Raw genomic sequence first — 17,494 nt, 5'->3', positions numbered from 1 at the left:
AGCAGCAGCAGTACTCCGTAGCAGAAGAAGAAGAAGAAGAGAGAGGGAGAGAAGGCAGGACAGGCGGAGAAGGAAGCTGTCTCTCTCTAGTAGTATACGGCTCGGCCACTGTGGTGGTGGTGGAGGAGGAGGAGTAAGTAGTAGTAGGAAGGTGGTACCTCTTTTCGTCCTACCCCGGTCCTGCAAAAGGAAATGTTTTTTTATTCTTATTTTTTTTATACATATCATTCTGGTTTAATTTAAAGGATGGCCAGGGCTGGAATTCCACAGACTACTCGACATCTCTAAGTAGAGAGAGACAGAGACAGAGAGAGAGAGAGAAAGAGTAAAATTACGACGGCAGTCCAGATAGCGAACAGGATCGAAAAACAGCATTTCGGCAGCGCAATTGGCCAGAGCGAAATCCTCTGCAGCGAGAATAGTGGGGGAACGACCATCGATTGGCGGACAGCTAGATTGAAGAGCAGGGATCTCATTTTAGGGCCTCATACCATACCAGTACCCCAGCCCTCGTCATGCTCTGTACCCCATCTTGTCACTGTATCGTACGCCATGTGTCCAGAATGGGCACTTGTCCCTGAAGCCTAACCATGAGGGACGAGAGATGACTTGAGGATTCTGATTTCCCTCGACTCCGCCGAGTGTTACACTGGAGGTCTTCATCGATGGAGGCCGGCTTCTTGACTCGAGGACAAGGCGAGAACCACACGCGGAACTTTCCTCTCACCATCGATCCAAGTGGAGCCCCGGTCAAGGTTGAAGGGCCAAACCGAACAAAGAGGAAGACGCAAGCAAGAGGCCAGTGAGTTGAGGGAAAAAAGCCATCCGGACTTGGTCATAATGCAATTCTCCCACCCCCTCATCCTCCTTTCTCATCTCCTCAACTCTCTTGTTCTTCTTTGCTTCTCATTTGTTTGTTTGTTTTTCTTTCTTTGCGCATTTCCCGCATCCAGCTGCCTTACTTACCTAAGCTCTTGGGGCCTGTATGACACGATCCCTCGACGTGTAACTCCACCCATCAGGCTCGAAGATCAACACTGAATTTGTAGAGAGGATCGTCCATCGTCGAGAAATCGTGCCTCTTGACTCGCTGAGATCCCGGATACCGTTCCCTTGAAGGACTCTGCTAAAGGCCAAGGCTCACCTTGGAGGTTCTGACGGACGGGGGGCGCGGATCGTGAGAAAACCGGTGAACTTAAAGGCCCGCATGACATACTTCAAGGAAAGCCGGATGATTATACAATTCTAAACGGATTCATCGTTGGTCTGGAGTCCATGACCATGGCAACCATGAGCCCCCGTGATTTCTAAAAAGGGGCTCGTTCAGTACGATTGCTTCGTTATGACGGTGTCATAGGTCGTTCTCAATGGCGAGCTTGTTAATCAGAACTTTCAGGAGTGCTGTGCACATGTGAAGGTCGCAGCTCGGAGAAGGGGCGGCGGAAAATCCGTCTCTCCAGCAGAAAACGGCCCTTGAGGCGGCGATGAAGAAAAGGACCGGCGTAGTCGATCTTTATCAGGATCCTGACGGGAAAGATACGAACGAGGGCCTTATTTGCCGATCATCGACAAATCGAAGCTCGAGCTTGTGTGGGATTTTGCACGATGAGGGAGGAGAAGATAGACTATCCACCTGGGCTATGAGAAAATCACCTTACTTACAGTAGACAACAAACCGATAGGAGCGGAAGGAGCTCGTTCGCGAATCCTCCTACCAAGCACCCATTCTGGTTTAGCACGACTCAACTTGATAACTTGGTAGGAGAGTCCAGTGAGGAAGCAAGCCTGATCTGCATCGGCCGTACTTTCTCTCGAGAAAACGCCAAAGTCTCAGACACGAATCAGAGAGCCTGGAGTGATTTCAATTTATTATTCGTAACGAAGGCTGAGCAAGGATTGGAAGAACAGCTCGGCCTATCAGAGCGCAGGCAGGGAGCATGGTTCCTTCGGTAGTAGCATGAGCCTTCAACAACCTCCAAAGTCATCGAGGCTAAGAGGGAGAGGAGAGACTCGAGCGAGTTCAATTGAGACTCGACTCGAGAGAGAGAAGGAGCTAGGACCCCACGCTCCACAAGGCCCGCAGCGGTCCACTCCGGGCCGCCAGTCTAAGCTCTGCAAATCTTATTGAAAGCAAATTTCGAAAGATTTGCAGCTTCAGTGGATAACTGGATTTGTAAGTACGTATTGCATGGCGTGTATTTAACTCCGGGTTTTCCAGCAGCCTTTCAGGAACCTGACTCGAGCGTGTGTCCTATTCGTCGGCCCATTTTACGTGTCTGGTTTCAAGGGATGAACAGAAGCTCACCCCATCCCGATGCGAACACTGTTAGTGTTAGCAGGCACTGTGCGGGTGGGTGGACGGCAGGAGCTCGATCTCGGATCAAGTTGATGTATCAGTGGCGTGGACAGCCTTACTGGGGCTTGCGAACGCAGCCACTAGGGTGTGCAGGAGCTGCAATTCGTCTTAACTAGGTACAGTAAACATCAAGGTCCACAGAGAAACGTGATCATGCCGCGCTCCAATCATGTAAGCTGAACTGCACAATTGGCTTACCACGAGGGCTGTCAGCCAAGTCCGATATCGATGGATATTGTCTGTGATACCCTGTCTTAATAATGGCAGTGCTAAATGTGGCTTCCGCTCTCCATCCGGTAAGTCTGGATAAGAATTACCTTCTTAGGAAGGACCCTGGGTCATATTGGGTCATTTTTCTGGGTCCCTGGCGGCTGAATAGTGAATACTGTCTCCAGTTGTTCAGATCAATCGGACAGTCGGACTGAGTCAGAAGGACGTGTGGCACTGCGGAGTACATCGAGAGCCACCGGCCTGAAGATACCCCGTCTTTGTGGAGCGGAAGGCTTCAAGGTCAAGGAAGCCTCATGATCTAGAGCAGTTTATCACTTCCACAACAGGAGAAGGCGATTGTGAATCGGGAGCTTCAGTCCAGGTTTCAAAGGCATGACTCCACGGAATCTGGATACAAGAAAGGGCATTCAAGGTAGCGGCCTGCATCGAGGAGTTTCAGCCAGTCGGAACCTGGCAAGGTAAGAGAGAACCTTGGAAAGGATGGAAGCTAAGGTCGAAGCGAACGAAATTTTCATTCATCGTCAGTAGTAGTGCCGAACGCGATGTTCGCCTTATCGGATATATCTCCAAGAATAGGTAGCCCTGCCAGGTACCACGCCATGGCAGCAAGTTAGAGGGCATCTTGTTGTGATTATAGAGTAATATGCCAATATGACATCCTTGATATCGAAAAAGCGCCAAGGCAAGGTGCACCCCAGCCATTGCCAGAAAATCCTTATCCAGACAACCTGGAGCGACTCGGCGAGACCATCGTGGGGCGGGGCTGCGTTTTCGTCATCGTGCCTCCACGAGAATGCTAGGCCAGTGCTAAGAAAACTAGTCAAGCCCGATCTCGCCTTTGAATCCTGAAGGGATCGCGCATTCGTGACATCAGGCGACTAGATATGGATTATTCGCTGCAGCTATGGTATGACAATGGCTCAGGCCGAGATCTGGCGGCAGAGACAACTCGAGGAATTTTTGAGACGTATCAGAAATTCTTCAGCTTCGGGTGCCGAAGTTGAACAATACTGATGGCAGATCAAGGAAGATATATCCATGGTCCTTTCTGTTCTTTTACCGGTCCATTGTCCATTATGCATTAATAATATTGTCAATCTGTCAGACTCGCACTTTCGCAACCAGGCAACCAGATGCGAAGCTGGTGTGGCTGGACCGAAGGATCCGCAAAATCCAAGCCAAGCATAAGATGGAGGATTCAGCAAGAAGAAACAAGCGATGTTCCCGCGGTACCAGGATCGTAAGCAATAGCGAAGCACGTTCGATATTGCTTCGAGTAAGTGCACCCGGAGTACGTATCTGCTTTGGTACCTAACATATAGCATTAGGTGCCCAAAGCCGTGGAGGGTATCTGCCCGGCCGTCAACGAGCGATAGATACTCCGTCCTTGGATCGATCACACAAGAATGTGATCCATGAAAAGAAATTGAGCACCAGTCGAGGCTGTGTAAGGCTAAATTTCGGCGCTTAGGGCAGAGTAACAGGAACGAGGAGAGACACACTCGGCAAAGGTGTCCCTTGCATCAAGAAACAGCAGCTTATCCGTCGGGGTCGGGTGAAAATCCCCGCTAGTCGCCACTGGCTTCACTCTGCAAATTGAATGCCCATCTTTGCAAATCTTGGGGCACGAAACAAAGCGCTGAAATAACTTCTGTTGATGCTGATAGGTTGGAAAGCCGACAAGAGTCAAGAAGCAGAGCCGGCAGGAGCCATGACTGATGGAAATGATCCGAACAGCCCTTGTAACGACGATCACGATTAGGAGAAACTTATCAATCAGCAAGAGGGGTTGTTGACTCGTTCAGCAGACCGGCGCTCTTAGAGTCTTAGACTCTTAGCACAACCGCCCGTACTTTGAATGCGATCCCGCGATCAAACTCTCGACTCCAGTTTCAATGCAAGTCATCATTATCGTAACCTTAAAGTGCTGAATCTGAATCGTAGGTTCCAGATTCAGACACCCACACATACACACAAGGTCCTTTGCGATCAATCGTGTGAGCAGAGTACTTTGTTCGCTATCTGAACTCGATGTCAACAGTCAGGGACGATGAGTACGGGGTATAACGACCCCTCGCAGCCCGATAGATTATTACCGTAAATACGGTAAGCAATAATCAATTCATGGGCGAATGAGAGGTTCAGAATTGTTCCATTATTTCCTGCAGGCAGCCCTTCTGATTTCGTCTACTGGAGGTACCCCGGACCCTGTCCATCTGCAGGACCGTGGCGGAGTTGCAGCCTTGCAGGGAACTCGAGATGTTCCCTCAGAGTCTAATCCGGACAAAATGCAAAGATTTAAGTCCAGCCCGCTGGCACAGTCGTGCATATGTACGGAGTACTGCGCATTCAAGGAACCCAGGGGTCAGACTCCTGAATCCAGGGGCTCTCACAGTTCGCTCTTCCCCCAGCCTGCGCGCTGCACAGTCAAGATCTCGTGAAACTGAGCGAAATGCACAATCAAAGGTCATGGGCAACTCGGTTCTGCACGAGGGCATGTGTCTTTGTGTTTGCCTCTCACAAGCTCGAGTCAAATCTAATGGGACCTGAAATTGCGAGAGCTCATTGTGCCAGAGCTACGGTTCACTCCTATATCGTGCTTCGTCTACGGTAGCTCTCAAGGTTTCAGCCAAGCGATTCCTAATCGCCTTCACCATCATTGGTGAACGGAAAGTCGCACTGCCAGGAGCTCTTATTTGTTCTGTTTCATCGACCAGAGGCCAAAGCGGAGGCAAAGATGCGTACTGAGATAGTACGGTATCGGAGCATTAACAGGGCCCTACTCGGTTCAGCTATCCTGGGTTGAAATCTAGAACTTCCATTGCTTTGACTTCCGGAATATTCGGTTCTTTGCATGGTCCAGAGGCGCCTCGAACGTTGAACTAGAATAAATGAGAGAGAAAAAAAAAAAAGGGATGGCAGGACTCTGTACTGCGACCAAGAAACACTGTCGCTTTTCGAGTAGTTTCGCCGTCCGTGTTGAGGCCCAACAAGCTTGTCGGTCCTTGATCGCACAAACATGTGCGATGAGGGTCGATTACGCATCACATCGGGTAGCAGAGGAATGCAGACTCGGCCGTGGTGCAGGTACCCCAAGGCTAGCTAGTGATCTTGCGGGACCAAGCGGCATTTGGCAGCTGGCTACCCGTGCGCACATCACCCCCTCCAATCAACCCTCTCGGATCTCGCAGGGACTCGTCACAAGGATTGGAACTCCTGGATATAGAATCCTTAGCGAGATAGCCTCAGCACGTCGCTCGCTCAACTTGCTCAACGCGATTCTTCGCGATTCGTTGCAGGTTGCTTGTGTCCAGGCCAACGCCTTGGAGTTGAAGTGCCTTTGATATCAGTTACCGCTTGATGATCGTCACTATAGTTACACAATTAGCACAGATATTTCCAATTGGTCCTCAGAGATAAGGGGGTGGCGCTACGGACCAATATCCTCATCAGCCAGCTCGTGGGAAAGACCGACACGCTGCGGCTGGTGTTTGACGGACCGGCCATAGACAATGGCCTGCTTGAACTGATCCTTGATTGTTCGATGGATCGAGTTACACTAAGCAAGTGTTAGTCAAGTAAGCAGTATCCGAGCCAGGGGGCAAAAATGAAGCATACGAAATCCTCAATTGTGCAGGCATTTGACCTGAGCACAACAGGGGCAGTGTAGTCAGGGGCTTTGCCCTTGGGCTTGGTGTACACTCGCCGAAGGTTGAGCTTTTCCCACATCATTTCAAGAAGCTCATCAATGTTCCAGCCGTGCTCCGAACTGATAGGGACCGCATTGGGGATTCGGTATAAGAGATCGAGCTCCTCAATGGTGATGGCATCGATCTTGTTCAAAGCGTAAACGACGGGAATGTATGCACGACTTTTAGCCTCCAGAATGTCAATCAGATCATCCACCGTGGCATCGCATCGGATCGCGATATCCGCATTGTGGATTTTGTATTCGCTGAGAACAGCCTTGATTTCCTGTTTGAATGGGCAAGTCGCGTCAGTGGATTTCATGGCAGTTAGGGGAGGGAGATTGCTTACGTCGTTGTCGATATGGGTGAGCGGTACAGTACTCGTAATGGCAATGCCGCCCTTGTCTTTCTTCTTAAAAGTGATATTGGGGGGCTGTTTGTTGATTCTGATTCCGAATCCTTCCAGTTCGTTCTCAATGACCTTCTTGTCGACCAGCGGCTTGTTGACGTCGAGGACGATGAAAATGAGATGACAGGTCTTGGCTACAGCAATAACTTGCCGACCACGACCTTTGCCGTCCTTGGCGCCTTGAATGATACCAGGAAGGTCCAGAATCTGAATCTTCGCACCATTGTATAGGACTTGTCCGGGAACGGTCGTCAATGTTGTGAACTCGTAGGCCGCAGCTACAGCGAGACGATTCGGTCAGTATCTGTCTGTTGCAAGCTCGCTTCCTGATGTGCGCGTACCTTCTGAGTGCTGGCCTGTTAACTTGCTCATCAATGTACTCTTTCCAACGGAGGGAAACCCAATGAAACCACTGTTGCAAAGTCAGGAGCAAGCTCGGATTGCGGGATTCGACAAGAAAACATACACACTGGCAACACCGGTACGAGCGACATCGAAACCCACTAGACACAGAATCAGTATAACCGACAACCAGGATCGAAAAGCTGGACTTACCACCGCCGCCACCACCACCCCCGGACGGGGTCAAAAGTTCGCGCTTCAGTTTAGCAAGCTTTGCTTTCAGCTGTCCTGTTTACCCTATCAGCCGCCGAACCAGTACAGCAAAATCTGCTAAATCCTACCCAGATGATAGGCCGTCGCCTTGTTCTTCTGCGTCCGAGCCATCTGAAATTGGGTCAATAGGAGTGGTCCGAGCGAAGGTTCTCAAATGGAAGCAAACCTCATCTTCGACTTGCTTGATCTGTATTTATCCATGAAAGTCAGTACAGTGCATGAGTTAGAGGGATGGAAAATCCGACCTTTTCCACAGTGGTCGACATTTTGGCGGGTGGCTACGAGAGTACCTCCTCGTCAAGGGAAATATATAAGATATGCAGAGAAAAGCAGATTGGCCGCTGAAGCGCGTGGAGGAGCGAATGCTCTGTTGGAGGATGGATGATGATGATGATAATGTTTGGCGGGGATAGTTCACAATAGATCAATCTTTGAATTTGTGGCCGGCCCGCCGCCACCTTCTCCGACCGCCCTGGCCAAGGCGGTGAGGGGGTAATCAAAAACTTGAAGTTGAAGGGCCAAGGCACAGGGCTTATCAGGTCGCTTATCGTCGGTGGTGGCAGATCATTTGATTGACTGCATTGCTCGCTCAAGCCTCAAGCTCCCTATAACTAACTACTACTTACCTTGTTACGTACTACTTACTACCCCCCTGGCCGTGTGACTTCCATCCATTGTCCTTGCTCCGGAGCCTGAAAACTACCCGAAGTCGCTTCATTTCCTCCCTGACCTCTTCCCCATCATTATCTATATCTCAACCTCTCCCACATCTTTATCTGCATTCAATAACCCGATAGGAATCACGAGCTCTCTGGGTATATGTCAATTGGTCCCGCTCAAAGACAGCTGCTCGGAAGCCAAAATGCCGTACCTCAAGTCCGGCTCAACTTCCTCCTCAGACTCCGGGAACTCCCCAAGCAATGCCTTTGAAGAGCTCGTCCAGGACCTCAGTAGAGCTCTCGGTCCTAGCTCAGGTCTAGACTCTGACGATGTTGACCCCTTGGACATTCAGCGATTGATGGAGCTTTACACCTCAAATCAAGAAGACTGGCTGCCTTTCGCTTTGGGAGATTCGAACAAGTCCTACACACGGAACCTGATCGACGAAGGAAATGGAAAGAGTAACCTGGTGAGCTTGCTCCGATCTCCCGACCTCACCGCCACTTGCTATCTTTGTTTGGGCTACCCCTGCTACTAAAGCTGTCATGCCCATTATTGTCTATAATCATGCATTGGGTTGAGGCAATTGGAGTGAGTATAGCTTCACATGCTGACCTTGACCTAGCTGATTCTTGTTTGGAGTCCTGGACGGGGGAGTGCTATTCATGACCATGCAAACGCGCACTGCGTTATGAAGGTACTATCTTTTCCTTATCTTCGAGCCTCCTGTCCTGGCGAGAGGGACTTTGATGCACAGACTAACATCATCCCGCGTGTCTCCATTAGGTTTTGAAAGGCACACTACAGGAAACCTTATATACATGGCCAGACCAAGACAAGGTGCAGCACGGACAATCATCACCCCCTGAGGTCACGAAGGTGACTACATACGGCGAAAATCAAGTCACATACATGTCCGACAAGGTACGGTGAACTCTTCGGCATCAAACCATAGCTGACATGTCGCAGCTGGGCCTCCACAAGATCCACAATCCAGATCCAAATAACGTTGCCATCTCACTACATCGTACGTGATATCTGCCCTATCTTATACTCAACCTTCACACCTCACACTCAGGCTTATTTAGTTTATACCCCACCAAATGCCGCAAACTACGGGTTCTCCGTATTTGACGAGAAATCCGGCAAAGCGTGCCACATCAAACAATCGCACTTCTACTCGGTCCGGGGCGAACGATGCTAGACTATCTCTCTCAAACACCTTGACCTTGTGAAGGGTTTGCATTCTGCTGGCGATGTTCCCCCATCTCACCCTCTATTCGCTCATCCGCCAGGTACCTGCCCTATAACAACTGTAAAGAATACCAAGCACCCTTGGCTGCTTTCTATACCTAACAAGATACCACCCCGTCGATCTCTAAACATCCCGCTTCTAGAGCCTATCTTTATGCACGATGCTTGGAACCACCTAGCATAGGGCCTCAGCATCACATATCTCTACTCTTGATTTTCCTCTTTGGCCTCTGACTTTTGGCCTGCATTGTTCTTGCATCTCTACAATGTTCCTGTTCTGCATGCGCCTGGATACCAAAATACAAATACCATTTTTTTAGATAGCCAATGCCTCGCGTGACTTTTGACGACTGCAACGTAGATATACATAAACCGACTGTGCTCGTGCAATCTCAATCAATATAGACAGAACATGATGCATACAAATTGTAGGTAAATAGAAGAAGAAAAGAAGCCTCGAATAGAAATAAGAATAGTAGTAGTATACATGACACACTCATGCTCATGCTCATGCTCATGCTCATGCTGATGTTTATGCAGTTCAATGCCAATGCAAGGAACACAAAAGGTACAAAAAGATGTTAGTCAGTGCAACCAATAGTTAGTTCAAGAAGGAAAAGTAACGGAAAAGAAAGAATATGTCGAAACAATGCATATGCAAATTCCTTCCCAGCCATCCCATCCTATCTCATTGCCAATTCGCTTTCCCATGACGCGATCCGTCGTCACCAAGGACCCCCTCCAACCGTTCAACAAGCGAACACGCGTCTGGTGCCCAATCCAGCTCCGATTCCAACTCCCGCTCACCCAAAACGCCGGTCCTGCGCCGCCGCAACTCCTCGAGCCGAAGAGAAGGATTCTGTAAATTCCCAATATAAGTACGTCACGCGAAGAAGGTGCAAAAACACATCAACCGTGAGACCCACCCAGTCCTCCTGGCTTGGAACGCCCTCTGCTGCGGGGAGCTGGGCTGTTGTGTAATCATCAGGGCTACCTAGGGCTGGGCCGCGGTGGATAGGAGCCGGGGTAACAGGGAGACTAGGGCGTTCGAATTCCGTGGGGAAGTCAGTTACGCGGGTACCGCGGCCGCTGAAGTTGCCTGGGAGTGTTGAAAAGGGATAGGTGGTGGATTGGTTTGTAAAATCGCCTGAGAGAACTTGAACGCGGGCTTTGCGGGCTTGTTGAATGGATTGAATGTATTTCTGGATTTCAGGGACTTCGTCCCAAGCGTTTGAGCGGGAGTAGGTGTCGAATGATTCGCTGGGTAGGCTCGCAATTTCGGAGGTCCAGGATGTTGGCTGTGGGGATTGGGATTCCCTGGGTTCTTCTCTAGAGGGGATGGGAGATGACGCGGGCTCGACTTGTCTCTCCTTATGCGCGAAAACTCGAGTCGGCTTTGGCGCGCTTGTTTCCCAGGGAAAGATCTGGGCAATTTTCTGCGGCTGCGGCTTCGTGGCGGGCACTTCATACCACATATTCTTTGGCGCCTCCGGGTAGGAATCAGGAGGTTGGAACAGTTGCTTGTCTTCCGACATTGTGTAAGTTTTAGTCTCCAAGGCATATCCTTCAGGTTTTGAGTCCAGTGGAGGGGGTTCACTAGAACAGGAGTTAGCATTAACACAGGAACACTTCACCAGCAAAATATACTCACCGCGACGCATCCCATTCCGACTTAGGTGCTTCGAATATTTGCTCCTCAGGGGGCGGTTGAGGCGATGGTTCTCTTTGCATTTCAGCGGGCGCATGCGACTGTGCAGGGTGAGGATCGTGATGCTGAGAGGGACGAGGCTCAGATGATACACTAGGCTGGTGCTCATGAGGCGGTTGTATTTGATGATGAATGTGCTCTTGGGGGGGTTGTGTATGATGGCGAATGTGATCTTGTAAAGGCTGCTGTTGTAAATAAGCCCTTACATGCTCTTCCCCACGCACATATTGCGGAACCACACTGTATATAGGCTCTTGAACAGGCTGCCAGCTATGGTGCTCTGCGTGCGCATGATGGACATGCTCTGAGGGTAATGAGGCATTACTTGACTCAGGAGGATAAGACATATGGGCGGTCTCATGTGAGCTTTCAGCCGGCGCATGGTACTCTGGTTGCGAATTCGAAAACTCAGAACGAGGCTGCCGGTGGTGGTCGTGGTGGTGATGATGATAAGGTTCTGACGCCGGACCAGAAGGCGCGTGTTCAATATGTTCACTATACTGCTGCCCTGACCTCTCCGTCTGTGGTTGAGGATGTACGGTGTCGGGTACAGGCCCAACTATACTGGGGATCGTTTGCGTTGTCTCATGACTGGTCGGCTGAATCTCTTCCTAATCTTGCATTAGGCTCACGGTGTAACTTCAAACTCCAAGTGCTAGCACAATTCATAAGCTGCGTAACTCACAATGGCAACGGAGCGGTAATGTCGATCGTAGATCGTCCACCACCTCCCCAACAACTGATTGAACGGCGAATCAAAAGGAGCCACCTGTCTCGGCATATTCCAAGGTTTCTGGGATCCAATAAAGTGTATCAAGCTAATTGTGCTTTGAAAATGCTTGTAGGCCGGGATATATTGGTAGTTTGCACTAGGCGTGCAGTTGTACGTAAAGCTGAGCCGATGCCAGTCTCGAAAGTGTATGTTGAGCAAGCCCTGGTCGGCCCCGTCAAAGCTGATACCTCGTTCCGCTAGCGCTCTCAGCGCATAGTAATCTTGCAGATTTGGTCGCAGCACCATTACACCGCTGTTGAAGATGTCGGGCCAGCCGACATCAGGGGCAGCGGCGAAGTCCACATCCAACTCTAGCAGCTCGTCGGGGGCTCGGATTGACACCACATCGCAATCAATGTACACTATGCGCTTGTACTGTATTTGCTTCCATAACTCAATCTTGGTGAATGTGGCTATCAGGTCCGGGCGTTCCATAAGCCAAAGGTTCGCCGGGGTGTGGTTCGTCATCCGATACACGGGTATGAGCTCATCATAGACTGTCTGAACAAACCGAGTTAGCGATGTTTGAGATACACCCTCTCCGTGTGAATATAAGTGTATCAAGCGCACCTTAAGCTCATTAATCGTAGCGGGCTGCAATGTGTCTGGCGTGTACAAAGCCACCAGCTTGGCCTGGGTGCCATTGTCGCGCAACGAATGCGCGAGGACCACCGCACCTATAACGGAGGAAGTTGATTAGCATTCGGAATTGGGAGCGATTGAGCGACCATTGATTTACCAGGGAGGTAGTTATCGCTCAAGAGAAGCTGTCTTCAGGTTAAACACTTGCAATGGGCCTAAAGCTCTAGGTGTGGGGACCTACAGTGCAATAAACTGCACCTTCTGGGGCAACCATCCCGGAGGCGATTAACGGCAGTGAACACCCCGAAAGGCCGAGAAATGGGAGCGGGAATGAGAGTAAGAACGAAGGGAAACGGAGTCAGCGACTCCGAATCTGAATCAAGCTGATCGAGAAAAGAGAGAGTGACGAAGCAATTTGCAGAGGACGAGGGCGGTTGTTTCCCCTCACGAGAGTCGCGTTATGACGGGACGGACCTGGCCAACCCCGCCCGCCACCAACAGGGAATAGCTTGATTAGTGTGAGGTCAATGCTATTTATCCACTGTGGGATTTGCGCTGCGACATCACCAGCCGAGTCTTCGAGAGCTGGGAGACTTCATCTCTTAGGAAAGGGGGATAGACAAGGCAGAGACTAACTAAGGGGGCTGGTTAGAGGACGGGAAGACAAAGCTGACACAACCGGTTTTAGCATGACCTCAATGTTTTGCAAGCTAATAATAATCATCTGGATATGCACCAGCCAGGGGTCAGTGCCACCAATTTAATTTGCTTTCAGAGCTTTCGCCTCTAGCTCGGAAATATCGACTTTTGGCAGCTCTCTATTGTCGCAGAAGAGGCAGTAAGCAAGCATCTAAAATCATGGAAGACTAACTATAGCTAGATAACTCCTGGCTCGGTCATAAATACATGAGCTCTCTATCGACAATCGCCACTCAAGTGACACGAAAATCAAGGACTGACCTACCTACCCTTTGAACTCAATGCTGTTCGCAAATGATGTTGCTATAGGAATCTCAACAGGGGGCGAGCAATAAAGGACGCGCCATCTCAGTTTCACGCGTCTACTTGCTAATGGTTACCCTTGCTATATCATCATGGCCCGCGAAAACTGCCCCAATATCCTCGCGTTCACCACCTATAGCCCACTTAATCACTTTGGTCAATGCCACTCGCCCTCCCGGCTCCAGCGGAGTCCAATGCCTAATAGCCGGAAGCTCAATAACCTGGCTACGCGGACCAAGATAGTCCGAAATGCCATCCAGGCATAGCTCCGCGTTGAGCGCCCGGTCCTTCTTGCCCCAAACAATGGTCGTACTGGCTTTGAGAGCTCCGGCCGGCCCGTCATCGAATATTGCCGCGCCACTGCTAGTGCGGCCGATGCCGGTTTCCTGTGCAATGCCATGCAGACTAGCAATCGTCTCAACAGATTTCCTCCAGCGTGAAAAAGCAGTACCATCCCGGTAGTAGCTGCACATCTCAACGAACTTCGAAATAGCTCGGGGAGAGATCGCGGAATCGGCATACTTCTCGCCATTGGCAGTCTCTGTCTTTCCCTCTTCGATAGTAGGGCCTAGCGAGCTTGCCATGCAGTCTGCAGCGTCGATAATAGAAAACTCTTGCTTCCCGTAAGACATTTTGTGGATTCCCTTGAGAAATGATTGATTCCCCCCTTTACCGAGGTAGTCCACAAGAATTGGAGGCAGCTGGAAGATGAAGATATATCCTGATGCCCACAGTTGGCGGAAGATAGGTTTCACTGTTTTAATGGCATTAAAGAGTAGTGCACGGGAGCGAATTGGAGAGCGCAGAAAAGACTTTAGCATCTTCGAGGAGGACGACAGACGACGACTGATGTTCGAGAGACCCAGGGGGACCTATGCGCATCAGTGGGGTCTAGCAAAATGCCACCTGCTGGACGATACATACCAATGGTCCATTTGAGACAATGAATCTATCAGCCAGCTCTGGAGACTCACTGGCCAACCGTAACGAGAGCACGCATCCCCAGTCGTGAGAGACGACAACCACCCTCTGCTGATAAGAGCCGGAGGAGTTGTCAATACCGTACCTCGTCCGCATGGCGATAATGAACTCGGTGAGGCTTTCTAGTACTGTGGTTGCGGAATACCTGTCCACGCCATCCGAGCCCCCATAACCAGGCAAATCAACAGCCACCAAGGTAGCATTCTCCTGGAGAGACTCTGACCTCAAGATATGACGCCATATCGCCCAGCTGTCGGGAAAACCGTGAATGAATATGACCAACGGCTTCTTCGCGGTGGTGGTGGCCTCAGTCTCGTTGGAGACGTAATGAAATTTGAAACCGTTCTTGAGAGTGTGGAATTGGTGTGAGAATGCCGTCCACTTTTTTGACAGATCCCAGAGTCGGTTGTGGGCTGTTGAGAGGGTTAGCAACTCAACATCGCCAACATATACTAGTTAGTAGTCGCTGTCGGGGAGAGATGTAGAAGTCAGCTTACCGAGCTGCAGCTCCAAGGCCTCTTTCTCGATTGTCTTCTTGAAGAACAGCCCACTCTTGATTGCCAAGAATGCATATACCATCATGCTAAATAGCCCATAGCTGAACACAAAGGTGGATTTCAGCACCCTGGTTGGCAGGGACGCCATATTGTCTGGGTGGGGAAAGGAGGATGGAAGGTCGGACCCCGGTGCTGGGTCTTCCAGGTAGGTAGAAACTTGAGGCAGTAGGCAGTAATTTGTGAACGGCTTTGTCACTGGATTAAAACAAGTGGAAAAAATATAATAAAATATGGCAGGATGCCTAACCGACGAAGAGTGTGGATTGGAGGACTATATATACCTGTGGGATCTCACGTGCACGGGATTCAGTTCCAATCCTGAACCATCGCCGAGCTGGAGCTCTCAAGTGTAAGATAACCCCACCATCCCGGCAGGCCCGATAGGACTGGTAGGTTCGATTATGCTGATGCGAAAAGATCTTAGCAAAGTTGTACAAGGGAGCCCTGCTGTGGTCGAACAGAACTTGCTTTCTCGCCACTAATACCATAGCCCACGTATAGGAGCAGTGTATATACCCTGCTGTATAGCACTTGGTAAGTAGCCACTATTGGAGCTACATACGTGGAATAGCCATGACCTATGGAGACGGCTGCTTAATGTAGGGACATATATATTTGTGTGGCATGAAGTCGTAAAGCTGTACAACCATCAAGGCGTACGGTATGTAGGAGTCATGAATATAGTACAACAGTTGATATCACGTGTGAAATCCCAGATTTTCTCTGTTATCATCAACCAAACGCCCATACCTGTCAGACCTGTTAGTGACCATACAGTAAGCTTTAGATAGTCTGCAAAGGAACTTACTCCAATAGCAATCGAAAGAGCCAAACTTCCATGTCCTCGTTGCGTAATGTCTTCTGCGCCCAATCCTTTCCTTGCTGGGCTAAGCGAGGTGCCGCAACCTTACCCTCTTCATCAGAGGTAAAGTATCGCATGGTCTCCACGAACTCGTCGCCTTTCAGACTCAATGGAACGTAATGAAGCCAAGGTTTCAGTCTCTCGTCGTGCCATTCGCGAAACAAAGCAACCTTACAGACCAAACTGTTACTTTCAAGAAATGCATGATACCGCCCGCTGAAAGCGTTTCCGTCAATATCAACAAGATATTTATAAGCCCAAGCTTCTTGCTGCTCCACTGGATCTGTGACATTGAAGAACTCCTTCTGTGCAGCGCAGTCGTTTCGGTCACATTGCCCGACAGATGTAAACTGAACATCAAAGAGGTTATGATGCTTGCTGAGTTTGACCTCTTTATTTACCCATTGGCCGTCGGCGCTTCTAGCCATAGTCCTGGCTGTATCCAGAGCATTGATGTTGCCGACCATGAGCTGTCGATGATGCCGTCGCCAACCACCACCTTTGGAGAACCCGCCCGTTGTAGACCCTCTCCAGTATAACTTGTCGATCTTCTCCTCCCAGGAATAGTCCTTCTCTTTCATATATGGTACCTTCTTCGCCCAATACCAGGGGCTCGGGTATAGGATATCCTGAAAGGTGGAGACTTTGCTTTGTGAGAAAACTGGAAATAAGTCCTGGACAACTGCGAATACGTTCGGCCGATCGAAGAACCCGTATGTATTCCGTAGAGAAGGAGTGTTGCACACATCGGTAAACGCGGTTGTATTATGGATGAAGCCCAGCTCTCCAAGAGCATACCTAGTCGTGTCGTCCGGCGCATTCTCGTCGAGAGAGCGAACAGGGCTATCAACAGGACACGATATCCTCGAACTAGTCCAGGCGGGCTGATGGGATATCTTGTTGAACCGAGTTATCCGAACTTCGTCGATGCGATCTCCTTTGTTCAAGTCATCGGACCGAGCCGACCATGCGTTGACAGCTGATTTCGTCCCAAAAGCCTTCGGGATAGCGCGGTCTTTGGCTACCGCAACTAGCCGCTGGAGATCCTCACTGGGAACAATTACTCGTGGCTCATCGTGTGCGTTGAATGCCAGATCCATGTCCGGCAAGTACTGGACAAAGTCCTTGACCATGCCCAACGTAGCTTCGCGCTGCCACTTATGTTCCTCATCAAGTCCTTCAGCCAAGGACACCGTCCCGTCTCTAATGAGAACCCCGAACAGAGAGTTATCGTACCCAAGAGCCTCCCGGGCGCGTGCGCGAATCGTTTGTGGCGTAAGAGCCCAGAATGGCAGTAGTGAGTGGTAGATGGTGTCGTACTCGTCAATGAGTTCAACGCCCCTTGACTGAGCAAACTTGAACCATTTGTCGAAGTACGGCGGGGGATGCATGTTGTACCGCCGGCGGTACTCCTTCACTGCATCTGCCAGCGTCCTGGACTGGCGGTCCAGTAGCTGGGTGAATTGCTGCTCTGCATCTTGGACGAGAGCGGCTATCGGGTGGACATCGCTTGAATAATGTGGAATGGAACGATCAGCTGAAGCATCAGTCGGCTGTTGAAGGGGGAACTGGGGGGTAGGTTGTGCGAGTGGCGCGACATTTCGATCATCGGAAGAGGAGCTAGAGGTTTTAAGGAAGAGGAGTGATAGACACACTAGAAGGCCCGTCACGATTGAGCCCACAAGTCGGTGAGATCGCATGTCAGCATGGATGGACATAAGAAGACTATCATAGTTATCAGAAGCTTAATTCAGACGCATTCTTTGGGTCAATGATAGGCTGGTAGCTGGTTGATGTTGAGATTGAAGGTACTGTT

The 17,494-nt window shown here is 50.2% G+C and overlaps 5 protein-coding genes across 5 annotated transcripts; 2 read left to right on the top strand and 3 right to left on the bottom strand.

Annotated features, from left to right (window-relative positions):
- Positions 1 to 567: 567 nt before the first annotated feature.
- BJY04DRAFT_63241 (uncharacterized protein) lies at positions 568 to 947 on the bottom strand. Its single transcript, XM_073720771.1, has one exon. It carries the CDS (start codon positions 861 to 863, stop codon positions 660 to 662), a length of 204 nt encoding a protein of 67 aa, XP_073571117.1. The 5' UTR covers positions 864 to 947; the 3' UTR covers positions 568 to 659.
- A 4,306-nt stretch (positions 948 to 5,253) lies between these two features.
- Positions 5,254 to 5,965, top strand: BJY04DRAFT_63201 (uncharacterized protein). Its single transcript, XM_073720770.1, has one exon. The coding sequence runs from the start codon at positions 5,479 to 5,481 to the stop codon at positions 5,929 to 5,931; it is 453 nt and encodes a 150-aa protein (XP_073571116.1). The 5' UTR covers positions 5,254 to 5,478; the 3' UTR covers positions 5,932 to 5,965.
- On the bottom strand, positions 5,785 to 7,794 carry BJY04DRAFT_63163 (GTP-binding protein RBG1). The gene is made up of 10 exons (XM_073720768.1): positions 7,546 to 7,794; positions 7,467 to 7,487; positions 7,369 to 7,411; positions 7,241 to 7,315; positions 7,152 to 7,188; positions 7,027 to 7,097; positions 6,626 to 6,963; positions 6,206 to 6,562; positions 6,026 to 6,146; positions 5,785 to 5,957 (listed from the first exon to the last, which is right to left on the bottom strand). The coding sequence occupies exons 1-10, from the start codon at positions 7,564 to 7,566 to the stop codon at positions 5,938 to 5,940; spliced, it is 1,104 nt and encodes a 367-aa protein (XP_073571115.1). The 5' UTR covers positions 7,567 to 7,794; the 3' UTR covers positions 5,785 to 5,937.
- Positions 7,795 to 7,860: 66 nt separating this feature from the next.
- Positions 7,861 to 9,542, top strand: BJY04DRAFT_189569 (putative cysteine dioxygenase Cdo1). Its single transcript, XM_073711389.1, has 5 exons — positions 7,861 to 8,429; positions 8,586 to 8,657; positions 8,747 to 8,884; positions 8,930 to 8,987; positions 9,049 to 9,542. Exons 1-5 carry the CDS (start codon positions 8,163 to 8,165, stop codon positions 9,162 to 9,164), a joined length of 651 nt encoding a protein of 216 aa, XP_073571114.1. The 5' UTR covers positions 7,861 to 8,162; the 3' UTR covers positions 9,165 to 9,542.
- Positions 9,543 to 10,017: 475 nt separating this feature from the next.
- On the bottom strand, positions 10,018 to 17,410 carry BJY04DRAFT_207670 (uncharacterized protein; the record flags this gene model as incomplete). Its single annotated transcript, XM_073713884.1, has 7 exons — positions 10,018 to 10,810; positions 10,866 to 11,486; positions 11,585 to 12,195; positions 13,356 to 14,150; positions 14,203 to 14,672; positions 15,728 to 17,298; positions 17,361 to 17,410. 7 exons carry the CDS (start codon positions 17,408 to 17,410, stop codon positions 10,018 to 10,020), a joined length of 4,911 nt encoding a protein of 1,636 aa, XP_073571113.1.
- Between the last annotated feature and the right edge of the window lie 84 nt (positions 17,411 to 17,494).

Source organism: Aspergillus karnatakaensis (genome assembly GCF_047715665.1).
Source record: "Aspergillus karnatakaensis strain CBS 102800 unplaced genomic scaffold BJY04scaffold_25, whole genome shotgun sequence".
NCBI lineage: Eukaryota > Fungi > Ascomycota > Eurotiomycetes > Eurotiales > Aspergillaceae > Aspergillus > Aspergillus karnatakaensis.
The sequence above is the reverse complement of the archived record's forward strand: the minus strand, read 5'-3'. Positions and strand labels throughout refer to the sequence as shown.

Excerpts from the sequence above, each read along its gene's own strand:
- BJY04DRAFT_63201 (XM_073720770.1), top strand. The coding sequence starts at position 5,479 with ATGAGAGAGAAAAAAAAAAAAGGGATGGCAGGACTCTGTACTGCGACC.
- BJY04DRAFT_189569 (XM_073711389.1), top strand. The coding sequence starts at position 8,163 with ATGCCGTACCTCAAGTCCGGCTCAACTTCCTCCTCAGACTCCGGGAAC. Across the intron at positions 8,658-8,746 it reads ACGCGCACTGCGTTATGAAG|GTTTTGAAAGGCACACTACA; the intron begins GTACTATCTTTT and ends TGTCTCCATTAG. Across the intron at positions 8,988-9,048 it reads CGTTGCCATCTCACTACATC|TTTATACCCCACCAAATGCC; the intron begins GTACGTGATATC and ends AGGCTTATTTAG.
- BJY04DRAFT_63241 (XM_073720771.1), bottom strand. The coding sequence starts at position 863 with ATGAGGGGGTGGGAGAATTGCATTATGACCAAGTCCGGATGGCTTTTT.
- BJY04DRAFT_63163 (XM_073720768.1), bottom strand. The coding sequence starts at position 7,566 with ATGTCGACCACTGTGGAAAAG. Across the intron at positions 7,412-7,466 it reads TCAAGCAAGTCGAAGATGAG|ATGGCTCGGACGCAGAAGAA; the intron begins GTTTGCTTCCAT and ends ACCCAATTTCAG. Across the intron at positions 7,098-7,151 it reads CGTACCGGTGTTGCCAGTGT|TGGTTTCATTGGGTTTCCCT; the intron begins GTATGTTTTCTT and ends ACTTTGCAACAG.